Source organism: Mus musculus, chromosome 5, assembly GCF_000001635.26.
Source record: "Mus musculus strain C57BL/6J chromosome 5, GRCm38.p6 C57BL/6J".
Lineage (NCBI taxonomy): Eukaryota > Metazoa > Chordata > Mammalia > Rodentia > Muridae > Mus > Mus musculus.
In genome coordinates, this window is record NC_000071.6 from 24581452 (window position 1) to 24609249 (window position 27798).

The 27798-nt window shown below is 53.2% G+C and overlaps 2 protein-coding genes, 1 non-coding gene and 1 pseudogene across 13 annotated transcripts in view; 2 read left to right on the forward strand and 2 right to left on the reverse strand.

The window, feature by feature from the left end:
- On the reverse strand, window positions 1–454 carry Gm10221 (predicted gene 10221; annotated as a pseudogene).
- Window positions 5293–12947, forward strand: Chpf2 (chondroitin polymerizing factor 2). Of its 2 annotated transcripts, NR_155297.1 has the most exons (5): window positions 5293–6849; window positions 7646–8210; window positions 8858–9040; window positions 9618–11902; window positions 12167–12947. NR_155297.1 is itself a non-coding variant. In NM_133913.2 (4 exons), exons 1-4 carry the CDS (start codon window positions 6587–6589, stop codon window positions 10911–10913), a joined length of 2307 nt encoding a protein of 768 aa, NP_598674.2. In that variant the 5' UTR covers window positions 5299–6586; the 3' UTR covers window positions 10914–11036. The 2 variants fall into 2 exon arrangements, 1 of the variants encoding a protein (NP_598674.2); NM_133913.2 differs by lacking the exon at window positions 12167–12947 and having other exon boundaries at window positions 5299–6849; window positions 9618–11036.
- Mir671 (microRNA 671) lies at window positions 10663–10760 on the forward strand. The gene has a single exon (NR_030423.1). It is a non-coding gene; the product is annotated as a microRNA 671 (primary transcript).
- Smarcd3 (SWI/SNF related, matrix associated, actin dependent regulator of chromatin, subfamily d, member 3) overlaps window positions 11171–27798 on the reverse strand; it is a 31835-nt gene continuing 15207 nt past the window's right edge. The window contains exons 1-13 of one of the 10 annotated variants that reach the window (XR_389749.4): window positions 24821–24949; window positions 17141–17352; window positions 15356–15398; window positions 14501–14623; window positions 14272–14394; window positions 13939–14034; window positions 13692–13793; window positions 13381–13542; window positions 12471–12568; window positions 12186–12380; window positions 11774–11896; window positions 11566–11667; window positions 11171–11353 (exon numbers count right to left, since the gene is read on the reverse strand). Coding sequence is in view for 8 of the 10 variants with exons in the window: in XM_006535797.4 (XP_006535860.1) it covers window positions 11356–11667; window positions 11774–11896; window positions 12186–12321; window positions 12471–12568; window positions 13381–13542; window positions 13692–13793; window positions 13939–14034; window positions 14272–14394; window positions 14501–14623; window positions 15356–15398; window positions 17141–17352; window positions 20330–20407 (1608 nt within the window). In the remaining 2 variants the exon portion in view is untranslated. The other 9 variants (XM_006535798.4, NM_025891.3, XM_030254771.1 and 6 more) reach the window with 9 other exon arrangements.

Below are 27798 nucleotides of genomic sequence, written 5' to 3' on the forward strand. Positions count from 1 at the left end.
TGTTTTCAACACCTAGTATTTTATTCAGATAGCAGTCCTGTTACACATGGTCCAAGAACATTCAAATAAGAACTCAAATCAGAAGTTAAAGATTGGTCTTCAAACATCATAGCCAACAATGCCACGTTTGCCTATGATCTCTCCGATATAAAACCACATCCACACCTCAGTGGCCACCAAACCATTCAGCACAGCTTCCTTAACTGTAAGGTGTTTGAAGCTACCAGTTTTAGCACTTTGAATGATTTTTTTCACACTCTGAATAGCTGTAGGGATTTCAGCAGGGGTTGGGGGAACCAGCTCAACCTTGGCGTAGTGCCAAAATGTGGCCAATCGAGGCTTCGAGTAAGTCACGGCAGCGGCTACCATCGACGGTGCCTTCTCCGCGAAGTTACGGATGAACTTGGCCATGGTCTAAGGTGGAAGGTACGTCTCCCCGAACCACCGGCTGAATCCATATTTGTCTTTCTAAGTCTAGCTTATTTTGCTTAACATGATCTTCAGTTCCACCCATTTTCTTACAAACAATATAATCACATGCTTCTTTAAGACTAAATAATACTCCACTGTGGGAATATATTCCATGTATTATATCCATTTTTGTCACTGCTGAGGCAAGTATCATTAGGCAGACTCCATGAATTGGCTACTGTGGATAATTCCAGCAAACCTCCATGTCTTTGCTTTTGCTTCAGACAGTTTTGTTTGGGACAAAGGCAGAAAGCAGCCACATTCTTCATTCACCAAAACATCAGAAGAACAGTCTCTAGCCCACATAATATCCTCTTCTGAAACCTCTTGAGCGGCCTCCTGCACAGTTCAAATCCCCTCAGCACCACTGTCTTCTATGTTTTTACTAGAATGGCCCATTTAGCAGCACTTAAAATCATTCAACTGCTTTTCTAATCCAAAGTTCCAAAGTCCACACTCCTTTAAACAAAAGTATGGTCAGGCCTATTAAAGCAATATTTTGGGCTGGTAAGATGGCTCAGCGGTTAAGAAAACCGACTGCTCTTCCAAAGGTCCTGAGTTCAAATCCCAGCAACCACATGGTGGCTCACAACCATCTGAAACGAAATCTGATGCTCTCTTCTGGAGTGTCTGAAGACAGCTAGGCTGTACTTACATATAATAAATAAATAAAAAAATTTTAAAAAGCAATATCGCAGTCCCTGATACTAACTTCTATCTTAGTTAGGCTTCCATTGCTGTGAAGAGACACCATGACCTCAACAACTCTTTTTATTTTAAGATTCATTTATTGTTATATGTAATTACATTGTAGCTGTTTTCAGACACACCAGAAGAGGGCATCAGATCTCATTATGAATGGTTGTGAGCCACCACGTGGTTTCTAGAATTTGAACTTAGGACCTTCTGAAGAGCAGTTGGTGCTCTTACCCACTGAGCCATCTCTCCAGCCACAGCAACTCTTATAAAGAAAAGCATTGAATTTTTTTCAGCATGCAGGCAGACATGGTGCCGGAGAGAGAGCTGAGAGTTCTACATGAGCCACTAGGTCTGATTGGAGTGTCTGAGACCTCAAAGCCCAGCCCCTAGTGACACACTCTAGTGTGACAGACCCTAGCCCCTAGTGGCACAGCCCCTAGTGACACACTTCTTCCAACAGAGCATACCCACTCCAACAAGCCTACACCTCCTAATAATGCCACTCCCTATGGAGCTGGGGGGGGTCATTTTTATTCAAACCAGGACTCTAGATATGCAGCTCTTTCTGTTATATGGTAACTTTGGGTCCTTTATACACATACCCAGGAGTGGTATATTAAGATCTGCTTTCAGATTTTTGAGGGACTTCCATACTGAGTTCCCATCGGTTAGGCTACATTTCTCCAACAATATGTAAATGGATAAGGAAGCAGGTAAGAGATTATAAGACAATTTTATTTGTTTATTTGTTTATTTATTTATGTATTTATGTATATATGTATTTATTTATTTATGTGAGTACATTGTTGCTGTCTTTAGACACACCAGAAGAGGGCATCAGATCCCATTGCAGATGGTTTGTGAGCCACCATGTGGTTGCTGGGAATTGAACTCAGGACCTCTGGAAGAGCAGTCAGTGCTCTTAACCACTGAGCCATCTCTCCGACCCCAAGATTTATTTTTTGAGAATTATAATTCATTATACAGTTTGTATCACAACATTTGATTTCCCCTGCAAATTCTGAGGTGGTTGTTGTTACCATGTTACCATTCATTCTATCCACAAGCTCTGGCTCAGGGCCTGTTAAAAAAAAAAAAAAAACAAAAAACAAAAAACAAAAAACAAAAAAACAAGCAGAAAAACCGCTGCTGCTTAGAGGCAGCACAGGCATCAAGGCTGGGATTGTCTGGTTCTGTACCCTCAGGTCCATCAGGGACAATCACAGCTGTGATAAGAAAACAATTGACAGGCAGAGTCTTCTTCACCACAGTTAGCATCTTGGGGCACTTGCTAACTACTTGGGTATTTTGTCCTTCTCACCCAGAGTTGAGATCTTGTGCATGGATAAGTGCTGGGAGCGAGAGGAGAGGAAATGAAGGCTAATAAGAAAGAGTTACAAAAAGCCACAGCTCAGCAAGAACTGGTTATTGGTTCACATTTGTCCTGGTTTCTTTGTCAACTTGATACCAGCTGGGGCCACCTGGGAAGAGGGATCCTCAGGTGAGAAAACTGGCCTATAGGCAAGTCTGTGGGGGCAATTTCTTGATTAGTGATAATGTGGCGGAGAGCCCAGTCCACTGTGTCAGTGTATAGTGCCCAGTGTCCCACATCCCTAGCCAGGTGATCTGGAGTTCTATGAGGAAGCAGACTGAGCAAGTCATGGGGAGCAAGCTTGTAAGCAGCCTTCCTGTATGACCTCTGCATCAGCTCCTGCATGCAGGCTCCAGCCTTGGCTTCCACTGATAATAAAATTTGACCTATAATCCAAGTAAACTCTTTCCTCTGCCAAGCTGCTTTTGCTCATTGATCACAGCAGCAGAAAGCAAACTAGGACAGCATTCAAAGCTAGCCACATTTTTAAGACATTGTCTAAAAACTAAACTAGACAAAAAAAACAACCAACTAAAAACAAACTAATAGAAAATACATGAAGAAACTGAGTCCAGAGGAAGGAAATGTCTAGACCAGTATGACCTAAGAAGTTAGCGACTAAGAAGTGTCTAGAAGTATAGTGCCCAGTGTCACAGTGTCTGTAAGTAGCTCTGATGGCTCATGTTGCTTGTCAGCTTGACAGAAACTAGAGTAATCTACGAGACAAAAATACTGTAAGGGACTGTGTTGGATAGGCTTATTGATGTGGGAAGGCCCACCTCCAAGTAAGTGGTAGTGTTCCCTGGACTTGGGTCTTGAACTGCAGGGAAAGGAGAAAGCTGCCTGAACACCTGCATTCAACGGCCTCTCTTTCCTGGTGCAGTGTGATCTGCTCCCTGAAGCCCCCACTGCCAGACTGACTGTACACTGGAACAATGAACTAAAACAAACCAATCACAGCAGCAGGGAACGTGCTTAACACAGAAGATGCAAGGTCGCTGAAATACAGCTACTCAGAAGTCCCTAGGCACATGGAATAAACTACACAAGTTCTTTCACCAAGGACCGTCTGAGAGTGGCTGTTTTTACTGAGCTGTAACACTTGTGGAAGGGTTCTCTTTCCCGAAGCATTCATCGCTGGACCTTGGCTGTCCAGACTCACGCTGCTGCTCACTCTGCCCCGGTCACTGTTGCTGCCTCTGTAGCTGGACCTAGGCTATCTGCCCAGTGCAAGCTGCCCAAACCTCATCTCTTCTCTTCTGAGAGCTGTAACACTTCCGGCACTCCTGGCTGGACCCAGGCCCCCTGGAACCTATCCATCTTGGTTCTGCCTAGAGACTGGTAACCCCAGCACTTTTGAGACTTAGGTAGGAAGATGGCTGTGATTTCAAGATCACCCTGATCTACATAGCAAGACCTTGTCTCAAGGAAACAAAACAAGTGATACACGTTATAACCGTAAAACATGGCTAGGATTTCAGTTTGCATATGGAAAAATGTAAAACATCAGTACAGTAGCTTTTCATATTGCTTATATGTTGAATTGATATTTTATTTATACCTAATACCATAAAATATTAAATATTTTATACCTAATATGTGTGTTTATTAAATATATTTATACCTAATACGATAAAATATTAAGTTAATTCCACCTGCTTCTTTTAGTTTAATAATTGTGGCTATAGTCAGGTGTGTTGGTACATGATCGTGATCCCAGCACTGAAAGGCAGGAGCAGGTGGATCTGTGAGTTTAAGGTCAAAGTCAGATGGCCAGACCCAATGTCAAAAATAAAGCAATAGCCGGGTGGGGTGGCACACACCTTTAATCCCAGCACTTGGGAGGCAGAGGCAGGTGGTTTTCTGAGTTTGAGGCCAGCCTGGTCTACAAAGTGAGTTCTAGGACATCCAGGGCTATACAGAGAAACCTTGCCTCGAAAAACGAGAGAGAGAGAGACAGAGAGAGAGGGAGAGAGAGAGAGAGAGAGAGAGAGAGAGAGAGAGAGAGAGATTGTCATGAATGTGACAGTACAAATGTATTCTGAACACTGACATACATTTATAAATGGTAAAAGTTCTCCAAAGTGGTAGCTTTGTACATCCGAAGCCTGACAATCTTCCTTCCGTCCAAGTGAGTTGTTTCTTACAGATGTAGCATAGGGAAGGTGTGGTACACACCTTTAACAATAGTGTGGTATCAGAAGACAACTTGATGGAGTCAGTTTTCTCTTTTCACCAGACATAGAACTCAGATTATCAGTCTCGGTGGCAACCACCTTCACATGGTGAGTCACCTGACTGGTGCTTAATTCCGTACTTTTCTGCCTTGAGACACCAGAGTGTGTTAGTATCCATGGCTTGCTTCAAGCGATTCTCACCGCCTTAAAACTACTGAGTTCTAGGTTAGCCCAGGTCTGTTCGTTCCTGGTCACATGTCCCTCATCCTTTTACCTAGTAGAGTTGAAAATTTAGTAGAGAAACATTTCTTGAGCCGCTAAATAGGCGCTGGTGTTGCGCGGCCGGTTTAGTTGAAGCGTGCTCAGAAAAGGGGAGGGCATCTTTCTTTAGCGCTAACAGGGTTGAGATGAATTGGGGAGCGTCTCTGTGCAGACGGGATTCACTCACCGTGGCGCTAGGAGCCAGGGCGTTGGAATCCAGAGGTGCAGCAGCAACCATAGAGAGCGACTGTAAGGAGCGAGGGGCCGGATGCGGTCACCATAGAGACGGGAGACTGACAGGCAGCGGAAGAGGAAGCCGAGGGCTGGCTTGTGAGGTGGCAGCGGCAGCAAAGCGGAGCTCCTCGGCCCGCCACAGGGTGGGCTCACCCGCGAGGCGGCTCCGTCTGCCGTGGGGCTTGGGTGTTCCTGTTCCCCTGCCCGGCAGGACCTGAGAACCCGCTCGGTCCTGCTGTCCGCCGCGAGCTCCCCTCCACCGCCCAAGTTCGCAGAGCAAACCAGCTGGACGCAAGGCCTTTTCTGCAGTCGTGGGACGTAGGCGATTAATTTCTGTCTCCAGACGGCCGGCTAGGACTCGCTCTGTCCCTTCTTCTGGGGGCTGGCACGGTGCTGTGGTCGCCAAGGGAATAATAGGGCACTGACTGGCGCCCTATTGGAAGGTGCCCTGTTGGAAGGTGGTGAGCCTCTGCTGGCCTTCCCAGACCCCCGCGTTTCTCTAACTGCTGCTGTCTCCCGGCTTGCTTTTGCTTTATTTGGCTTTGTTTGATAACCTCTAGCCACAGCAAGAGTGTCTGTAATTTGTCTCCTGCTGTTCTTAGATATGTGGGCAGCATAGCTTTGCAGGACGAGTAGGATGGCTAGCAAAATGGCTCCATCAGCCATTGCGCTCCTATGAGAGGCCAGCTGTGCTGAGTCACTGTGACTGCTCACCTCATTTGGGTGGGTAGGTGGGTGGGCACCATTCATAGCTGGTGATCTTATCTGACAAGGAGGGGATTTCTAGAGTCTGTGGCTCTCTTTGACACTCAGGAGCGGGGTGGAAGGAGGTGCTGACCCCTTCTCTAGTGCTTGCCTGCAGCAGCGGCAGATCAGCAGTTCCTCTGGGGCCTGAGGAGACATAGTGGGCCAGGATAGCTTCAGCATGGCACAGGGTGTCTGAGGCAGGCCCTTTTGGTCAGACTGTTGTTGGAATGGCGCATGCACTTTGCCCTAAGCTCTGTGTCACTGGGTGCTGCTGACTTGAATTAGGCCCATGTTTCAAATGGCTGTAGACCTTCTGGGGTTAGGTTTGGCAGGACTGCACTTTCTTTTTTCTTTTTCCTGGACTACAGACTGCAATCCCCGTAGGGAGTGGCATTGCTCACATAGACATTAGTATTTTACTGAGGGTATCAGCACCATGGCCACTGAAGACCAGACATAGGGTTGGGAAGACTTGGTGGGGATGCTGGGCTCCTTTTTCTGTTGCTGACCTCGTTGACTCCGGGTTCTCTGGGTAAAACCGTGGGCTACTGCTGGCCTGTGGCCCATCAACCTACTCATCCTTGAGACTGTGCCCCTGGGGCGCCCTGTGTCAGGGCCTGCCACCATGCGACTGAGCTCCCTGCTGGCTCTGCTGCGGCCAGTGCTCCCCCTCATCCTAGGACTGTCTCTGGGATGCAGCCTGAGCCTCCTGCGGGTTTCCTGGATCCAGGGTGAGGGAGAAGATCCCTGTGTAGAGGCTGTGGGGAAGCCAGGAGGGCCACAGAATCCAGACTCAAAAAATGGGCTGGACCAAGGCGATGAAGACTTCAGACCCAGGATTGTGCCTTACTACAGGGATCCTAACAAGCCCTACAAGAAGGTGCTCAGGTGAGGGTGACTGTGCATAGTCCTCCAGCACTGACGCTCAGGTGAGGGTGACTGTGCATAGTCCTCCAGCACTGATGCTCAGGTGAGGGTGACTGTGCATAGTCCTCCAGCACTGACGCTCAGGTGAGGGTGACTGCATAGTCCTCAGCACTGATGCTCAGGTGAGGGTGACTGTGCATAGTCCTCCAGTACTGACGCTCAGTTGAGGGTGACTGCATAGTCCTTAGCACTGACGCTCAGTTGAGGGTGACTGTCCATAGTCCTCCAGTACTGATGCTCAGGTGAGGGTGACTGTGCATAGTCCTCAGCACTGACGCTCAGGTGAAGGTGACTGTGCATAGTCCTCCAGTACTGACACTCAGTTGAGGGTGATTGTGCATAGTCCTCAGCACCAGCCCTCACTCTAGAGCTGTTTGCTGCTGTGTTTATGTTGCTACTCAGTGTTAGTTTCCTGGAAGCACTTGTCTTATTTCCTATCTTAGTTTGCTCCTATTTTATCCTTCCCCAAGTCTGAGAGTGTCTTACCCATTGGTGTTAATGTTCACTGTTCTTGAACAGAGCTGTACCTGCACCAACCTACTAAATAGATCTGAGTAGAGCCTGTCTCCACATAGCCAAGTCCAGCCTCGTCCACTCAGTGGGCACTCACCCCGGTAGCTAGTTATTAGTGATGAGGGAGGGGGGTCTCTCCCCTCTCCCAATGCACTCCTTTATTCCTAGGAATGTATGTGCTAGGCTGGTACACGCTCCCTTAATGACTCAGGAGCTGACCCCTTATCTTCTGGTCTCTCCGTAGGACTCGGTATATACAGACAGAGCTGGGCTCTCGTGAGCGCCTGCTGGTGGCTGTCCTGACTTCTCGAGCCACACTGTCCACCCTGGCCGTCGCGGTTAACCGTACAGTAGCACATCACTTCCCTCGGTTACTCTACTTCACAGGGCAGCGAGGGGCCCGGGCTCCTGCAGGGATGCAGGTGGTGTCTCATGGAGATGAGCGGCCTGCCTGGCTCATGTCAGAGACCCTGCGCCACCTTCACACACACTTTGGGGCAGACTATGACTGGTTCTTCATCATGCAGGACGACACATATGTGCAGGCCCCCAGATTGGCAGCTCTTGCTGGTCACCTTAGCATCAACCAAGACCTGTACTTAGGCCATGCAGAGGAATTCATTGGTACAGGAGAGCAGGCCCGGTACTGCCATGGGGGCTTTGGCTACCTGTTGTCACGGAGTCTCCTATTGCGCTTGCGGCCACATCTGGATGGCTGCCGAGGGGACATTCTCAGTGCCCGGCCTGATGAATGGCTTGGCCGCTGCCTCATCGACACTCTGGGCATCGGCTGTGTCTCACAGCACCAGGTGACAGCCCCTTCAAGGCAGTCCCAGTCCCCCAAAGGTTGGCAGTGACTGAATGATTGCTGTCCAAACTGAATTCTCCAGACATCCTTTTGTCCTTCCCAGAGGCCAGCTAGCCCCTTCCGCTCTCCCTTGCTCACCTTACAGCCCTGGGGCCATCAAAAGTGTGAAATTTTAGGGACCCCTGAACAAAACAGGAAGAGGTGCCTGAAGTCATCAACCTTCCTGTCTGCCATCCTCCCCACCCCCTTTTCCACACCCAGTGCACATCACAATTAAGGACAAGGTGAAAATGTTCTAGAGTTCACCACCCTAGCCCTACCCCCACCCCCACCCCCAAGGTGGAAAGCTCTATCATAGAAGGCTGATATCCCAGGGGCAAGACATCTTCCACACCTGCCTGCTGGGATGTCCTACAGCTGTATTCTCATTGAGCAGTGGGGTTCTTGGGGAAAGAGGAGGCCCTTAGTTGCCCATTTGCCTTATTTCCAAAATGTGAGCATTAGAAGCAGGAATGGAGGTTAGGGGTCCACTGCTTCTCAGTCCCTTCTAGAGCGGTGGTGGTGACAGGTGTGAGTGCTAAGGAGACCAAGGCTTTGGGGAACCACAGCTTATGTGTGCAGCATTGATTGTCTGATTGGTCCCTCTAGGGGCAACAGTATCGCTCCTTCGAACTGGCCAAGAATAGGGACCCTGAGAAGGAGGAGAGCCCTGCTTTCCTGAGTGCCTTCGCCGTTCACCCGGTCCCCGAGGGCACCCTCATGTACCGGCTCCACAAACGCTTCAGTGCTCTGGAGTTGGAGCGGGCTTACAGCGAAATAGAACAACTGCAGGTGAGCCACTGCAGTGAGCTGTGCCTGAAGGCCATGGCTGGGAGCTTAGAGGGGTCCTGGGGAGTCCAGGGCTAGGGTGGAGACAGCCTGGGGTCCAGCTACAGTAAGCTCTGGCTTGTCAAATTTGTAGGTAAACTCCCAGAAACTTACTTAAACTACATTAGTGCTCTGCCCAGAGAGACAGGCAGCAGCATTCTAGGCGTCTAGAATTGTGCTAAAGGCCCAAAAGATAGAAGAGGGGAATTCTGTAGTGTGGGGGTCATCAGAAGTGGGGTATAGATTTGATAGATAGGTCAGAGGATCATGAAGAGGATGTTGGTCCTGTGAGCGCGGGATTGAAAGTGTATTGAACTGTGTATTTTGAGATCTGCTTCCTTCTGCCAAGCAGATGGTCCTGGCGGCAGTTGTGAAGGTGGGCATTCCTCGCCTCCCTTCTGTATTTTAGATTATGACAGTTATGGGCAAGGGACTCGGTGGTTAGCCAGGCCCTGCTGATGGACCCCCAGAGCCTGGGCATCTGGAGCCGGGTGGAATCTCAGAACCAGCACTAATGTTGGTTGCATTCCCTCCAACTTAGGCCCAGATCCGGAACCTGACGGTGCTGACCCCTGAGGGGGAGGCAGGGCTAAGCTGGCCTGTTGGGCTCCCGGCCCCTTTCACTCCACACTCTCGCTTCGAGGTGCTGGGCTGGGACTACTTCACGGAGCAACACACCTTCGCCTGTGCAGACGGGGCTCCCAAGTGTCCCCTGCAGGGGGCTAGCAGGGCAGATGTAGGGGACGCTGTGGACACAGCTCTGGAGCAGCTCAATCGGCGCTATCAGCCCCGCCTGCGCTTCCGGAAGCAGCGGCTTCTCAATGGCTACCGGCGCTTTGACCCTGCAAGGGGCATGGAATACACCCTCGACTTGCTGCTGGAAGCTGTGACTCAGCGAGGGCACAGACGCTCCCTGGCCCGCAGAGTGAGCCTGCTGAGGCCACTGAGCAGAGTGGAAATCCTGCCTATGCCCTATGTCACCGAGGCTACCCGGGTGCAACTGGTGCTGCCACTCCTGGTGGCTGAAGCTCCGGCCGCCTTGGCTTTTCTTGAGGCCTTTGCTGCCAGTGTTCTGGAGCCTCGAGAACATGCATTGCTCACCCTGTTGTTGGTCTATGGGCCCCGGGAAGGCCGAGGGGGCCCTGACCCATTTCTCGGAGTGAAGGCTGCAGCAGCTGAGTTAGAACGACGGTACCCAGGGGCGAGGCTGGCCTGGCTCGCTGTGCGAGCAGAGGCCCCTTCGCAGGTGCGACTCATGGATGTCATCTCCAAGAAACACCCTGTGGACACACTCTTCTTCCTTACCACCGTGTGGACAAGACCTGGGTCGGAAGTCCTCAACCGCTGCCGTATGAATGCAATCTCGGGCTGGCAGGCCTTCTTTCCGGTCCACTTTCAGGAGTTCAACCCTGCTCTGTCACCACAGAGATCTCCCCCAGGTGTCCCTGGGGCTGATCCCCCCTCCCCTGGTGTGGACCCTTCTAGGGGGGCTCCGGTCGGGGGCAGATTTGACCGGCAGGCTTCAGCAGAGGGCTGCTTCTACAATGCTGACTACCTGGCAGCCCGCGCCCGGCTGGCTGGCGAACTGGCAGGCCAGGAAGAGGAGGAAGCCCTGGAGGGGCTGGAGGTGATGGATGTTTTCCTCCGGTTCTCAGGGCTCCACCTCTTTCGAGCCGTAGAGCCAGGGCTGGTGCAGAAGTTCTCTCTGCGGGACTGTAGCCCCCGGCTCAGCGAGGAACTGTACCACCGTTGTCGCCTCAGCAATCTGGAGGGGCTGGGGGCCCGTACCCAGCTAGCCATGGCTCTGTTTGAACAGGAACAGGCCAACAGCACTTAGCCTCTCCACCCCTGTATCTGCCATAGCCCCGGGAAGGGCAAGGCAAGGTGACGGACAGATGGAGGGCTTGCCACTGTATTTTTTTAAAAATAAGAAATGTTATTAAACGTATCTTCTGCCAAACTGTTTTTAGGTCTAGGGAGAGGGGTAAGAAGAAGAATCTGTGGTAGGGTTGTGGAGAATTTGTCTGCCGGCTTCCACTGCCTTCCCCTTCTCTTCCTCCTTCCCATCCCCGTCCACAATGACCACAAGGCTGCTGTCTGTTACGTGACCTTTAATCCATCCAGCCCTCCCCACCTTCCGCACAGCGCGAGAGGGGGAGTCCAGAGCCCAGGGCCTGTGCTGGGCGGAGTGGCTGGTCCACCCTGACGCTTGTTCACGGGCTCCTAGGTGTTGCGCACGACCAGCGACTGCTCCAGCTCCTGCCTGCGCTGCTGGATCTTTAGAGGAAGTGTGAGCGGGGCAGGGTTACAGTGATCCTGGTGAGTGACCAGGGGTACCCCATCCTGGCACCCCTCCCCTGGAAGAGTCTGGGAACCAGGAGACTACTGCATGGGGGTGTAGGGTGGTGGACAGGTAACTGTGGCCAGGTGAGAGGCAAGGCTGCCAGGACTGAAGGAGAGGGAGCCTCGGGTTCCTGGGCCTCCATTACCTTACAGTAGAAGTAGCGGCTAACGGCTTCCTGGGACCAGGGCTGGTGGTAGAACTCAGCCCTGCGTTCTTCCTCGGGGTTCCCTGCCACATCTGTCATCACCTGGGAGGGAGCACGGGGCCTGTGGTGAGTTCCCCTGAGGTGCATGCCCACCTGCCCCAGCCCGTGTGCTTGTCTTCGCATCAGTGCTCCCGGAGCCCCACTTCACCTTGAGATCACGGCTCTGGGAGCGGAGCAGGTCTTGGACGTAGCCTTTGGGGTCTCTGGAGAAACTTAGCATGAAGTCCCTCTGGATCTTGAGCTGGTTTATGGACTCAATCGTCTCATGGATCTACAGGTAGAAAGACAATGATTTCCACCTGCCCTGTGCTGCGGGAGAGGGAGAAGGGGGCAGGGTGCGGGGGTTGCTTCTCTTGTGAAGGAGAGTTCCCCAGAGCCCTTGCTTCCTCTGAGTTCCGTGAGGGGAGCGGGGTGGGCAGAGCTGACCTTGGAATGAAGTCAGCTTCTCACACTAGGGAGGGGCTGCGTGTGCCCCCTGGCCTAGGCCCATGCTGTGGTCTGAGTGCTTTGTCCTCTCTCTTGGTTTAACGCCCCACTCCAGCTCTGGGCTCAGGCCGCACCTTACTGTCCAGAGCACTGATCTCCTGCTGGTTGGCCGTGGACAGGAGGAAGCTACTCATCTGCCCTTTCAGCGGTTCCTCCACCTCCACATCTATGTCATAGCACGCTGTCTTCTTCTGGTCTGATGGGTCCACGCTGCCAGAGAAGTCCAGCCTCTGATGTCCATGGTACACCACGGAAGCCCAGGGCTAGGGCTGGGGAGGGTACATGAGGAGGGTGGAGAAAGCAGGGAGGGGACCAGGGAGCTAAACTCCCTGTCTGCGGGGAAGGCTGGGCCACCTCACCTGATGACGTGGTTGATCACAATGGGGTCAGGGGGCAGCAGCAGGGCTGTGAGGCGCTGGGGAATCTCAGAGAACTTTAGGCGGGGGCAGTCAAAAATCTGAAGCAGGATAATTGAGAGGGAGGTCACTGGTGTGTGTGTTTGAAGACACAGTAGCTAGTAACGATCCTTTCGTTCTGGAAAGACCACAAGAAGCTGAGGGCAAGTCAGAATCCTGGGTGCTGATGGCAGCGAGCCAGGCTGGAGGTAGAGAAACAGGCATGGCTAATCGCGAGGCCAGTGCAGGGGCCTTACGTCTGCCACATTCTGTGAGCAAGCTACTTAGCACCTTGGGTCTTAGTCCCTTCACCTCTAGAATGGGGGTATCAACAGCCCCATTTCACGGGTTGTCATGGGAATTAGGTGAATCCGTGTACAACAAGTGTCTGAAGGTATATGGTAAATGCTCAATAAATACCAACTACTCTTTTTCCTTATATCTATCTACTGTGTTTATTTTAAAATACATTAGTAGGTCAGGTCATTTTTTCATCAATTTCATTTTTCCTAGCTGCCAGACATGTGACCGCACAGCATCCACCACTCCTCACTTCAAAGACAGACGAGAGGCAGAAAGAATAGCAAAGTAAGTGACCCCAAGTCTAGACCAAGACTGGTGGCACCTCAGGGCTCCCAACTCCAGGTACCAAGGAGATTCCATCACCAGATGCCCTCCGTACCAGTAGGGGCCCAGATTCACCTCCCTTGGGGAGCAGCTAAATAGACTGTGGAAGAGTCCGGACAAGACTCTGCTCTCGGCTCCAGGACCATAGCCCTGAACATTCCTGGTATCCAGGAACTCAGAAAGAGGAGACAGCTACCTTTGGAGGTGCTTCTGCTCCTCAGGTCCCGGGGCTAAGGACATCCGTTACCTGCTGGAAATACTTGTCGCCATTGATGTACTCCTTGTCATGGGAGTCCTGTAGCCTGTTGGTCTTCACATACTGCCACAGTGCCTGGACAATGGCTGAGCGGCTCTGTGTGTGTAACCCCAGCAGCCGGGCTAAGCGGGGGTCCAATTTGAACTGGGGAGGCTAGGGAAAAGTTACCAGGAAAGTGAGATTGAAGTAGGGCTCAGGGGCACGGAGGTTAGGGTCCTTAGCAGTATGCTCCTAGAGAAGGTGAGTAGGAAGACAGTGGGGTCTGTGGTGTGGGTGGCATGCAGGCACGGGGTAAAACCAACCTGATAGTCCAGCATCAGGAGCAGGGTGCAGCGCACACTCAAGTCCCCTGGTCTCTTCACTTGGAACCCATCTGTTTCCTGGGTTGTGGGTGTCCGGTGCCACTGTCCGGGGGAAGAGCTAAGTTACACACAGACCCATCTGGATTGGTAGAGCCTAGGGCTTTCGGATGGTCCTCAATCCGAATCTGCAGCTGCTTCAGGGCTGACAGGGAGGTTGTGGTTCAAGGGCGGACGCAATCTGTCTTACCTCAACAAGGTGGTTGTCTGGGCCATAAAGGTCTTTGTCCAACTCAATGACCAAACTCTTGAAGAAGGAAGAAAACTTCCTCTTCTGCTTACTAGGCTGTGGGAAAGTGACAGGGACTGTGGGGGCAGAACAGGGACCATGGACACAGAATGGGCCAAGTTGGCAGCAGGCAAGTAGTATACTCAGAGGCAGCCCTCTGTCCCCAGACTGTCCCCAGGCCCACCCGCCCCAGCCTGGGCTGACTCCCAATTCCCAGTGCAGACATTTAGTCCTAACCCTGACTCAGCCCATACCCACACCAGGACACCTGGAGAGGCTTGGACCAGGACATACATCATCCAAGAGCTTCCCCTCCACCCGCAGCTCCCAGGAGGCAATGCTGCCATCAGAGTCTTCCGCATCAGGCTTCGCAGGGTTAAAAGTATTGGAGATATAAAGGCGCAGCTTTCGCTTTTGCTGTGGAAATAAAGTGTAGTACAGGACAAGGGCTGTGTCCTCCGACCCAGGGTCCCCTGCCTCCTCCTACTGGACAGTGCCTGTCCCTACTGCCACACTAAGGCACCTTCATGGGCCTCTTCAGGGCCTCCTGGATGTCCACCCGCTTCCGCATGATGGTTTGATCCAGTTTCCTCTCAAATGCTAGGAGGTCCATGTAAGCCTGGGACTCGGGTACCAGCTCCCGAATCTGGAGGAGGAACAAGGTGGAAGCAGGCCTCAGACCATCTTGCAGAACGTTTGTCTGTTGTGTGATCTCAGGACACAAAGGACATGTAGGGAGCTGTCCAATTGATTTCAGGCTGTGGAATCCTGAGAGTGTAGATAGGACTTGTCCCCGGGACTCTTATTATATAGCCTCATTGTGTGCGGATAGAATTGCTTCTCCCTCCAGGACAATTCATGCATCTCATCACCAGGAAGCAGCAGCGACTGGCAGCCCAGCAGGTGCAAGTGCCTAGTCTCATCCTATCGCCCCCTACTCATACAGACACCCTGGGTCCCTGAAAAGTGCTAAGTGATTCTGGGTACCCCAGATAGTTGGGAGGTGGTGTAGATTGCCTCAGGAGCTCCACACCTGCTGTCCCTTTTACATGTCCAGGCTCTCCTGCTACTTTCTGTTCCCTCCACTCAGCAGTTTCTGGTCCCTTCTTTGTCCTTTATGCCTTTGGACCACTGGCATCCCGCCCCCTGAACCTCAGGCCTTGTGATCTGCCCCTCCTCCCTCCGTGGCTCTCCAGCTCCCTCCCTCAGTCCAGCCCCACCCTCTCGAAAAGGGAGCCTCACTTCCTAATGAGCTTTTAAAACAAAAAGTGAAAGTGGCTGTGATGCTGAGCCCAAAGCTTTGCTCCTAAGGAAGGAGGGGAAGATGGAGGAGCAAAGGGGTGGGGGCTGGCTGGGGGCTGCTGTGAAAGGAACTCACCCTTTGAGGGAGGATTTTGTCAGCCATCTTCCTCCTCTTGGCACTGTACATTTTTTAAAGAAAAAACCAGGTTACCATGGCGACAGATCTGGGAGTAACGAGGCCACCTGCTAAATTATCCCGACATCTCCGCCCGCTGGCTGGGGTTCCCACAGCCTGCTTGTCTGCCTGTCTGAGGGCTACAGCAGGGCCATGGAGCTGGTACTTCCCTTGGAAAGCAGATCCTTTCTCTGGCCCGGTACCCCCTGCCCCCACCTTATACCGCGCCACATCCTCAGAGCCAGAGAAATTCAGACTTAGGAGGAACTAGTGAAAGAGGAGATGCTGCCAAAACATGGGGACTGCAGAAGTGTTTGCAAAAAGCCTGGAAGCGGGGAAGACAGAGGAGAGAGAAGATAGCTTCTGAGGAGCCTTTCCTGCCAAGAGAGCCCGAGCTCCAAGGAGGGGAGAGGTGACTCTTCCACCTGGTTCCTGGAGCTCCTGAGCCACCATGGTGTGAAGTGGTGGGACTTGGCACTCCAATGGCTCTGGGCTTGGAAGGGACTGTTTAAGGGCAGGAAACGCTTGTGGTCTTGGACCATCTGCCAACCAAGGGCCACACCACAGTCACAAGAACCCTGGTAGTGTGCAGGAGTGTTCTATGTGAGTTTGACTTAGCACTGGAACCAATGTGGCTGAACCTAGGGTAGATAGCACCTGGTATTGGATGTTTCTGTTTCAAAAGCAATGTTCTCTCTTGGCTGACCAAGAGAGAACACATAGCCTAGAAGATAGCTCTACACTGCCCCCATGTGGCTTTCTCACTCACTGCCCCCTCTCTATCCAGAAATCCACTCTATGCCTAGTCAAGCAACTCATTAAAGAAAAAAAAAAAAAAAAAAAAAACCATTCTTAGGCTGGATAAGCCTCTCATGAAAGGATTGATTTATTTCAAATAAATTGTCCACACAAAACTCTTAACTTATACATAAAAAAATAAAAAAATCAAAGAATTACTTGCTATACAAGATAATGATTCACTTTGTAAAAGGATTTACTGTGGGATGCCTATGATTTTCCTTGATGCGTAAAAAACTATTTAATAATGAAGTAGAACTGATATTACACCTTGTATAAGAACCCATCTGTTGTGCAAAAGGAAGCATGTGTGTTTGGCTAAATACCGATGCCCATAGGGGCATAACTCTTGCCAAGAGCCAGCAGGGACCATGGGAGTGCCACTAACTTCTCAGACGAGGAAATAAGCTGGTCCGGTGGCTTGGGGGCAGAATTGCTCCCTCAGAGGGGTTATAACGCCCTCTTCATGCCCACTGCCAAGGATAAGGGCTGCAGAAATCTAGAGGGGCTCTGACGCAGCCCGGGACTCGGGACTGGCCCGGAGGTACCAGAGGACTACATTTTAGAAAACACACAGCTAAAACTCAACCCTTGGTCTATTGCCAGCCTTGCCTCTCCCCAAAGACTGAAGCATCTCCCAGAACTTGGGGTACAGGATGGGAGAAAGGATTTATCAGGTGACAAGCAGAGGAATGAAGGGTGCGTGCAGAGAAGGGACACTGGCAGCCGACTATTGCAGCCTGTCTTCACTGTGGGCACACAAAAGAACCAGACCAGTGCCCCCTAAGCCCTCTCCAGAGAACATCCAAGCTAGAATGACTTGGTCGCTGCTACCACCCTTCCTTAGCTTTCCATCCCCACCACTCACCCACCTGGTCCCTGAGGCTTCTGCCTTCCGCCCCTGCACGCCCTTTCACGCGGGGGGGCGGAGTTTTGGGGGGCACTCACCTGCGGCTCCGCGCTGGGGCGGTGGGCACGGGCTGGCCCTGGCCCTGTGCCTGGCTCTGCCCGGGCGGGGGCGCTGCTCGCTTGCGGGCGGGCTCCATGCCCGCGGGGGCCAGGCCGGGTCGTACCGCGGGGCTGCCCATGTACGGGGAGCCCGGGGGGCCCATGGGCGCCCCCTGGTGGGGCATTCGGGCTCCAGACGGCATCCCGGGGCGCTGGGGGGTGGGGCGGGAGGTGAAGCAGAAACAGGCGCCGGCAGGTCAGATTCGGTCCCGACCCCCAGGCCAGCGTGCCTGCGTTCCCGCCCCTCTCCAAGACCCTGGGTTGGTAACCCTGCGCTGAGCGATGAGTGGGAGTGATTGGTGGGAGGGGCGGGGGCGCGGGAATCTGCGCGGCTCTGGAGGAGGGGGCTCAGCGTCTCCTTGCATGAAGCTAACTGAAGCCAGGAAATTGCCCAGAGCATAGCCGAGTCTCAGAGCCGTGCAAGGTACCCCCAAAATGAATATTAATGGCGCCTTTCAACCTTTCAAAGGATGTTCATATCCTTACGGTTCTCTGCAAGCCAGTCAGAGCAGGTCTTTTCATCCCCACTTGACAGATGGGGCAACTGGGGCTCAAAGAAAACAGCGACCTCACCAAGGTCACCCTGCTCTTCCTGGCAAAGGCAGCACCTGGCGGGCCCTGCTCCCCGCTGCTTCGCTGCGGTGAGGGAGGGGCTGATCTCCTGCCCTCATTCTCCATTTCCACACCCCACTTCTGGGTCTGATGTGTTTTGTACTTGAGCCCCTATCTCCATTTCGGAGCCCCCTGCTTTTGGCACCTCAATCTCAAACATAACTGGTACAGCTAACTCCAGGTCTCCACACCCACTGACTTAACCTGCCTCTTTAATTTTATTTCTCCCAAGATGATACAAGAGACTGGGCAAGGGGACCTGCGGGTCTGGTGTCATCAAACTCTGCCAGGTTTTCTTGAGTGGCAAGTGGGGAACGGGACTAGAAGTGGACTGCCAGTGCAGGGATGTGAAGGAAGCAGCATCTGTAGCAGTATCCATTTCCCCCTCCCATCTGCCCACATCAGAGACAACCTATTCCTCACAATATCCCAGAAAGGGTAGAAATTGGAGGGAAATGAGGCAGGTTGATTTTCTCTGGCCACCAGCTCTGGGCAGTCAATCAAAAGAGATGAGATGTGAATGCAAGTGGAGTGTTTCAGATTTCACTTGTCCAAGCCCAGGAAGGGGGCTGAGGCTTGGGGACCTAGACCAGGAAGGGTATTAGGGAGAGGGGAATGAAACCCCTATTATTTAAACACTACCATCTCAGGCTAGGGATGTAGCTTGGTTAAGGGCTTGTGCAATACATGTGGTGCTCTGGGTTCGATCCCCAGCATCAAATAAACTGCACATGATAGCACATACTTTTTTTTTTTTTTTTTTTTTTGAGACAGGGTTTCTCTGTGTAGCCCTGGCTGTCCTGGAACTCACTCTGTAGACCAGGCTGGCCTTGAACTCAGAAATCCACCTGCCTCTGCCTCCCGAGTGCTGGGATTAAAGGCGTGCGCCACCACCGCCTGGCATGATAGCACATACTTATAATCCTAATCTTGAGGTGAAGGCAGAAAATCAAGACCACCCTCTGATATATAGTGAATTTGAGGCCAGCCTGGGCTACAGAAGGCCATGCACACACACACCCTTCTCATCTTGCCCCCTGGATTAAGAAGCCCTAACCCTAACCCTGGGCTTCCTTTCTCCTCTTACATTGCTTACCTCTGAGGTCTCCACCCAGAGCCAAGCAGCTGTCTCTGCCCATCTCTTCTATAGTCAAACAGGCCTGTCCCTGAACTTGCCTCCCCCATTCCACCTGACTCTGTCACTCACAGCACCAATGTCACCAGCGTGGAAGCTCAAGCCTAGCCATTCTCCATCACTATAGAGGGGACTCTAATCATCCAAGAACCGAACTACCAAGTTGACCACATTCAATTCCATATGCAGAGCCTCTTCACTGGATGGTAGTCTTTAAAGCAACTACTCTTAAGCAGCTAGGTCAGGATTGGTAACTCCACTAACCCATAGGGCTGCCTTGGAATTTATACCCCAGAGATCCCTATGGCTAGAGAACAGGCTGCCACAGAGAAGCCCTCTTCCCTATCAGCCACTCTCCTATTCATCAAGGCCACTGATACTGTTGGGTCTAATGAGGCCCTGAGAAGAAGGCTTCTAGGGGCCCCCAGGAGCCTGCCATCAGTAACAGCCTCATAAGGGTCAGATTCTGGGGGCCCTTGCCTCTCACTGAAATGGTGCTTCCTGGAGTCACAACCAAATTTGGCCATAGTAAATATGACTGACTCTTCCCTCCATATGCCCAGGCTTAGAGCTCCTCACAGCAGGCTCTCCACCTCAATAGGTTCCTGGGTACCCTCAGACTCCTCACATGTCTTCGTGAGTGTGTGAGTGTGTGTGTGTGTGTGTGTTAGAACGGTATAGTACTATCCCTTTGGTTTCTAGGCCTCATGTCCCCAACTCCTGCCCCTCCTTCACACCTTTGAGGTGTTAAGGTCATCAACTTCTGGTGGCTGAGCCTGCCAAGGAGATCTTCTGACTGCTTAACTTGAGGTCTCACAAGTAGACCCTTCTCAGCTCTGACAGCAGGGCCAAGTCCTCAAGGCCCTCCTGCTAGGATGCAGAGGTTGTTCAGCAGAGAGCTTTTGCTCTTAGGTCACCTGCTCCTAGCTGCTCAGACCTAGTCGGAGTGACCCTGTCCCAAAGGATGAACAGGGACAACAGGCAGCCCTGCCCTAGCTGTGTGTTCGAGTCACCACCCCACCCCCACCCCCAGGGCAGGGGTAACACCTGAGCCCACCAGTAAAAGAATGTGAGACATGTCAGTTACAGAGGGGACCCCCCTCTTGGGGGAGGCACGGTGCCCACATCCCACCCCTTGCCCCTGAGAAGAACCCAAGCCGACGCCTCTCTTCCCGGCCGCCGCGCGCCCATCCCCAGCCGACCGCTTGGCGACGTGTTCGGATGCCAGGGCGCCCGCAAGGTCCCAGGGTTGGGCCGTGACCGTGCGCCCCTCAACCAAAGGGGTGGGAGAGCCGGAGCGCGCCGGCGGCCCCTCCCGATCATCCCTCCATTCAGCCCGAGCCAGCTCGCTCACCCTCCCCCGCTAACTTTCCCCCACTCACCACCCCATGGACCAGAAACTCAAAAAGTTTGCTTTTCGTGGCTTTGCGCGCCCCTCCGGCAACTTCGTCCGCGGCCATCGGGGTGGGCTCAGCGGCTCCTCTCACTCTCTCTCTCTCTTCCTCTTTCTTTCCCTTTTCTGCCTTTTTTTTCCTCCAACTCTCCCCTCTGAGTCCTGCTGGGCTCTCTCACACTTCTACTCGAGCGGAGTGGGGAGGGGGCCCCTTCAGGGCTGCCCTGACGGCCCACGGCCCACGCCGCCGCCGCCGCCCGCCCGCCGCCGCCGCCGCCGCGGCTGCCGCATTCCTGCACTGATAAGACAGAAATAGTCCGGCGGCCCGGGGTCTGCCTGCGACGCGCCGGGGACGGAGCGGCCCTCCTGTGCACTCCGCGTGGTCCAAGCGGCGCACAGAAGCGGCGAGACGAGCCGATCTGCCCGGAGGCTGCGCGATGGGCAGCTGCGCTGCGCCCAGGCCGCCCGGGGCCCATCGGTGGCGGCTCGGGGAGGGAACACCACGGGAGGTGACAAGGGGCTCGCCAGCCACTCTGCCCTCGCCACAAATAGTTTCTCGGTTAGGGAATTCGCCGACATGGCCAGGCAGGGAACAGACAGTTCCAACTTTTTTCCCCCAAGTGGCTCCTGCAGCATTTCTGAGGCCCTTTCCCCTGGGACCAGGCAGGCCAAGTAGGGAAACATTTGCTGGAAGGAATCTGGGGGGGAACCCGAGCCCGAAGCAGGCCTTGCTCCTGTCCCAGGGCCAGCGCGGTGGGTGTGCCGGGCTAGGCGGGCTCCCGGGCGCCCGCAGATGTGTGTGCCCTTGTCTCGCACACCGTGTGTCTGCACCCTTTTGTGGCACGGCGCAGAGGCTGTGGGTGTGGATGTTTATGTGCGTGCACTGACAAACGCCCAGTCTGTGTGCTTCCCTTCACAAGAGCCGCCGAGCCTGCGCGCGTGCGTGCGGGGCAGGACACGGCCTGTGTCTTTCAGCTCTGTTGGAGTCTATTTCTGGGCTTGTGAGTCTTTGTTTGTCTCTGTGCGAGAAAGTGAGGGCAATAGGGGAAATATTTCCGAAAAGGGGACATGGACTGGACTCATGAGAACAGGAGGAGTACATTGTGAGGAATGGCGCGGATCCAGGGTGGGTACTTGGGTGGGTAGGAGGAAAGGGTGAGGCAAGCAGGGCTTGATGGCTTTGGCGCGGAGACCCAGAGAGCTCGGGATTGGTGAAGTCCGCCCCAGAACCGAAGAGAAAGCAGGAGTGTGGGGTAGGAAGACGAGGAAACCCTAAATGGGACAGTGTGGATAGAACTGGCCATCCCTGGAGGGGAGGAAGAACAGAAAGGAGGGGACAAATCCTGAGATCCCTAGGTTGAGCCCAAGCTCCGCCCATTCCACAAGCCACGCCTGTCCCCACCTTCTGAAGGAGGAGTCCGCGGGTTTCAGGACAATCAAGGGTCAGGTTTATGGGCTAGCTGGGGCTGCCGCTGAGAGAGGGACAATGCCTGAGGGAACTTGTGGGAACACATACAATTTGAGCCCTCAAGACCCATTGCACCGAGGGACCCTAACCTTTGGCCCTTCAGAATGTCTTCATGGGTCAGGATAAGGAGCAGAGGAATGCTCTCCCAGTCTATTTGGCCTGTATCTTTGTTTCCTGCAGGTCCTGTTAGTATGCCTAGCTGTCATTGTCCTTTCAGGTGGCCACTGTCACCGTGAAAGACTAGAGAAAACATCTTCTTAGATGCTATGGGGGACAGTATTCCAGGATGGGCAGACTCCAGCAGCAGCAGACAGTAACGGTGGTGGCTGGAAAGATAACCTGCTTAGGGCCAGCAGCTCACCTCCAACACTCCCCCCACCCCACTCATCCCCTGGTCTAAGGCTCTTCAGGCATTTTGCAATGCCTCCACTTGCACTCTCTGCCTGTCCCATCCTTTAAGACCCAGGTCGGACCCTGGTTCCCTGCTTCGCTTACGGGAACCTATTTTGGTCTTATCCAAATGTCCCATATCATTCATTCATCTTGCCCATAAACTGGGCTGGCGGAATGCCTCATGTGCCCTTCACTTCAGGTGTTTTGTGTTTGGTCTCCCAAGGAGGTTGTGACTCCTAAAGGCAGAAATGGCATTGGGCCCACGCTTTCTGCAGCCTGGCTGGGTACAGGGGCTCTGTCTACAACATCAAAACTGAGAACATCTGCAAAGCTTAACAGGCCAATGAACATAGGCCGTTTACCTGAAGATGTGAGTCACTGCAGCTACCCCGACCTCTGCTCCTAGCAGGGACTGGAAATCCCAGTCCTTGGAGGTTCTGGGAGTGGGGTGGACAACTCTAGGCTTTAGGAAAAGCTAGGTGTCCTCAACTTTTAGAGCCACCTCTGAGGAGAAGACAGGAGGCGGCTGTCACCTTAGCTTTGTGGGTGGAACGTCTGAAGGACGGGCACCAGGCCTGGGAGGCCTTGGTGGTGAAGAAAGCTGTGGGAGATGCCAGGACTAGGGGAACGGGGCACACCAGTCAGACCCACAGACAGGTCCTTTTGGAGCTGGCCCTCTGGGGGTATCATTATGCTTCACAAAAACCACACAACTTGGAGCACACATACTGCCACAGGGACAAGGAGCCACATGGATTTGCACATAGAGGCACACTCTGGCCTCCCCACATCCCATACAATGAGAGGCCGTTCACAAGTGAGCAGACACATTAACATGCTCTTCTAGCAGGTCTAGTGGGGGACTTGTGGCCAGGGAGACCTTCTCACAAAGGACAGTAACCCCACCACCTCGGTGCCACCAGGGTGCTGGGCAGTAACACGTCGCCCACAGTGCCCGCGAAGAGCCCGGCCTTCTTCCAACCAGACTGGGCGCAGGCCACACCCGGGTAGGCCGAGAGCGTGTCTGGGGCAAGGGGAGGGCGGCCGCGCTGCGTCCCGGAGCTGGAGTCCCCCCTGTCGTCCCCCCATCTCTCCTTCCCTCGCAGAAGCACCACCAGCACCAAATGGCAAAGCGCCGCTCCCCGCGCAGGGAGCGCTGCGCCGCGGCCTGCGGGACGGACGGGCCGCCTCGCCCCCCACCGTGCGGAGCTAGCGGCCGCAGCCGGTGCACTGGGGGCTCCGGCCGCCGGCCCGCACCGCCCTCCCTCCGCCCGCACGGCTCCCCAGACCGAGCATGCGCGCTGCGGCCTCCCTCCCGGTGAAGGTCAGCCCAGGGCCCAGCTGCAGGACTCCACGGCGGCCAGGGGAGGCGGAGAAGGGAGGAGGGATGCAGGGAAGAGATTTAACTCCTTCTCTGCGGGAAGATGGCCACCCAGACCCAGCCGGAGCCCAAGAGTCTTGTGCTCCCGCCCTCTGTGGAGGTCCCGATTGGGGACAAGGCAGGGGGGAATTGAGGGGGTGGGAAAGGGAGAATGAAGGGCTAGAAGGAAAGAAGGGAAGCTAGCTGGGGAGAGGAAGGGAGGGAGTGGAAGAGGAACAAAGGAGCGAAGAGGGAGAAAGGACATCTTGCCATAGAGACAGACCCCTTTCTCTTGTCAGCTTTCCCTCGCCCCAGCAGTAAAACTTCCCTCAGAGAAAAACAATTACCCTAATTTTATCAGGGGGTGGGGAGTGTGAAGAGAGACCCTTTGGAACTCTAACTGCCAGGTCTCCTGATATTTGTGACCTGGCCTGTCCCTAACCTTTCTCCTTTGGTCACTAAATCCTAGGACATGACAGGGGACCTAGTCTGATGAATAAGCTCCAAGTCCCTTGGGAACTCTGGCTAGAACTTAGGACCAGTCACAGTTTCTAGAAGTAGGAGGAGAGACCTCTGAGACCCCAACATCCTCCACTTCCTTCATCACCTGAGAGACTCAGCTCTAGTCCTGGGGGAATCACTCACAGTGGTCCCTGTGCCTGCGCACCTCCCTATTCGTTTTCAGAATGCATCTGTGCCCAGCACACCGCCTGCTACTGTAAAGGGGGCTGTCTCTCTGTGTGACTTTGCCTTTCTGTGTTAGTTTTGCATGCATGTACACACACACACACACACACTCACACACACACACACACACACACACGGCAAATATGAGCAAACAAACAAAAAACAAAGAAAAAATCGGCCACGGAAACAGTTGTATGACCTTGGAAGAGCTGCTTCTATCTGCCTGTTCCTGCTTCCTCAGGGGTAAAAGAGAGCCTTGGCCCAGGGATCCCAGGACCTTCCCTGCTCAGAGAACCAAGGATTCCACAGACAGAAAAGAACTGAGGCAAACGAGGGAAGGGTTGGCAGGGAGGGGGCAGAGAGACATGGAGACATATCCCCACAGCCAGTGGGTGCTGTTCCCACAGAGGCCTGAACCGCTTGCCAGCCACTCCTCTGTGAAGTCTGCAGGGACACCTGCCTCCCCTCTTTTCCTTAGAGTCACTCTCTGCCCCCTCCCTGCCACACCTCATTTGTACCCTCAACACCACATACCATGCCATGGGGCCCCTGCCATAAGGGAAAGACCTTACCGTGGGGTCCCCAGGGTCCTGCGCCGTGGGCAGGAACATGATAAAGGTTAGCTGATGCACAATCCTCCTTCGCTCTGCCTGCGTGGGTTTGTTCAGTCTAATGGGACGCTCCTTGACACCCCTCCCACCCCCACACACCGCACACACAATGAACTGCAAACATCGGGGAGCTGAGGCTGCTGGTCGCAGGAGGAGCGCAGAGCTGGCCTCTGGGGCTCTGAGCATCCCGCTGGCCTAGAGGGAAGGCAGGGTTTGGATTCACAGCCAGTTTTCTTTCATCCCCCTCAAGGCCTCCATTAATTAGGTGGTCTCTTGGAGCGGGTCACTCCAAATAGCTTAAGGCACTGTAAAAATAAATAAATAAAAAGGGGGAGCCACTGAGACTAGGTGCACATTTCTCTGAGGAAATGGGCGATGTGTGGGGCCATGTTTCTGGGGGGTCTTGAAGGGTGCTAGCTTACTGCAGCCCAGCGGTGGCTCTGCCTGTAGGCAGACTGCACTAATGGTTGAAATCAGGCAGTTCCCTGGGAGAAAAGGATGTGCCATACACAGTCAACCCACCTCCTTCTCCTTGATGGGCACCTTACAGGTCTGGCTAGAGTCTGGGGCTTAGAAATATGAGAAGATTAGAGGGACGATGGCCTGGGCCTGGGTACACAAAGCTGCATGCTTTCTCTCTCCTCTCTCTTCTAGAGCTCAGAGCCCTTTGGTGCGGCAGCCCATCAGTCTCACAGTAGCCTCTGAGGCCTCCCTCTGCCAGCCTCATGGGTCTGATGCTCTAAGGCGAGTCTACCACACCATATCCCAGACTTTCTGCTTGCTATGTCTGCAGATGTTGGTGGAGTCTTCAGTGTTTGTTGCTAGGAAGCCCCAAGGTTTCCTGGAGGGTTGCTCATGTCCCTATGTCTAACACTGTGCCCCTAGGAATGCCCCGTCCTCCCTGGGAGAAACAGCTGTCCTCATCTCTGGACAGAATGCTGTCTGGTGTCCCACTCTCCCCCCAGTGAACTCTGGGAATACAAGGAAGGCACAGATTGATGAACTGAGCCAGGGCCTCATGTGCGTTAAACACGTCACACCCAGGTCAACTTTATTCCGTATTTATTGACTTTTGACCTTTCTTGATCTACCCCTTGACTTGCTTCCCTCCCATCGATAATCCATCTCTATTGAACCCTTCTTGCTAGCACACATGGTATTGTTTCCCCATCTGCAAAGGACTCTGCTCACCCCACTTCTCCCAATTGTGAAAAGACTTCTCAGGAGTATATCCACATTTGCTATCTTCACTTGTCTTGAACTCAAATTCCAGTGGCTCCACACCCCACTGAGAGTGTCCCATCAGGAACACCCTGGACTCCACACTGTCCAATACTACCATTGATTTCCAGGCCTTGTATTACTTAGCAGACTATACAATGTTTGACCAAGGAAACTGCTTCCTTCTCTGCTGTCCTCCTGTCTCCTGGATGCCCCTCCTATCTGTCCTGCTCTTCATGTTCCCTCTCCATATTGAAGCACCTCCAAAGGATCCAGCTCCTGTGGTCCTCCACTAGGTCTCACCCACGGGTACCACAGCCTTCTGGAGGCCTGCTCCCACTGGTACCGTGTGTCGGCCTCTGAAGATTTCCCATAACCCAGGCATTTCTCCCAGGCTTCAGACTCCTCTCTAATTGTTGGCTTAGCATTTCCATTCAGATCTTTAACAGACTGCTCAAATTTAATCCCATGGTTCTACCTCATTCTCTGCTCTTTCCATCTTCCAATGGCCCAGGTCCCCATGTTCGGAGCCACAGTAAATAAAACCTTACCTTTCTCTCATACCCACATCCAACCTGAAGAAATATTCCCCTGGCTCTGGGTCCAGAATCCAACCATTTCCCCTTTCCTCTGGGTCAGCACCACCAATGCTAAGTGGCCAGCTTCCCAGCCTGCTCCAGACACTGCAATCTGAGTGCACTCAACACTGCAAACTGCTTTTGCGCTTGCATGCACGCATAGGAAGGATGCAAAACAGGGAGATTCCGGCTTTCCTGCACCTGCAGAGGCTTTACTTGTTCAGTTTGACGATGCTCAGGAATAAGACCAGGCTATCACCCATCAGGGAAAACCACTATTGATTTAGAAACAGGCTGGGTGGTGGCACGCACCTATAATCCCAGCACTGTGGAAGCAGAGGCAGGGGATCTCTGTGAGTTCTGGTCTACAGAGTGAGTTCTGGAATAGACAGGGCTATAAAACCCTGTCTCAAAAGCAAAAATAAACAAAACAAAACAAACAAAAAGGATGTTTTTTGTGGATGCTTGAGCTCCGCCCCCAGGCTCTGCCTTTGCTCTGGCTTCCTGATCTTCCCTTGGGCTGCTCGTGGCCTCTTATGGATCTCTTCCAGCCTCACCTCACCTTGCTCCTTATTCTACTCGGGAGCCGCTGCTTGCAGGTCTCACACCCCTGAAGATCTGTTCCCACCCAGACCCAGTCTGTCTCCCTACTGAGAACTGTAGGCTGGGCAGGGAGGTGCAAAGCTTGGACCTCAGCACTGGGGAGGCAGAGGCAGGGGCACGGGCACAGGCACAGGCACAGGCACAGGCAGGCTGACTTATACAAGTTTCTGGCCAGCCTGGTCTACACAGCCAGTTCCAGGTCAGCTGCAGCTGAAAGGGAGGCCCTGTCTCATATAAATAAAACAAATATAGAGAGATAATTCAAGGGGCCTGAGTGTGGGCCTCCATGCTGTAAGTTCAATCCTCAGAGCACACATGGTGAAGGGCAAACAAGCACTGGCTGGGGTAAGCTATCCTCAGACCTGTGCACTGTGGCCCATGTACACTTCTGTCCATTATCAGTAAATACATTAATGAATTAAAAGAAACCTGCATCTTCTCTCTTCCCTCCATGTTTCTTCTTGCTTTTACCCTGCTCAGTTTCCCCAACTCCCCTAGTCTATATAACCCCCCTCCTGTGTTAACACTCTCTCTCCA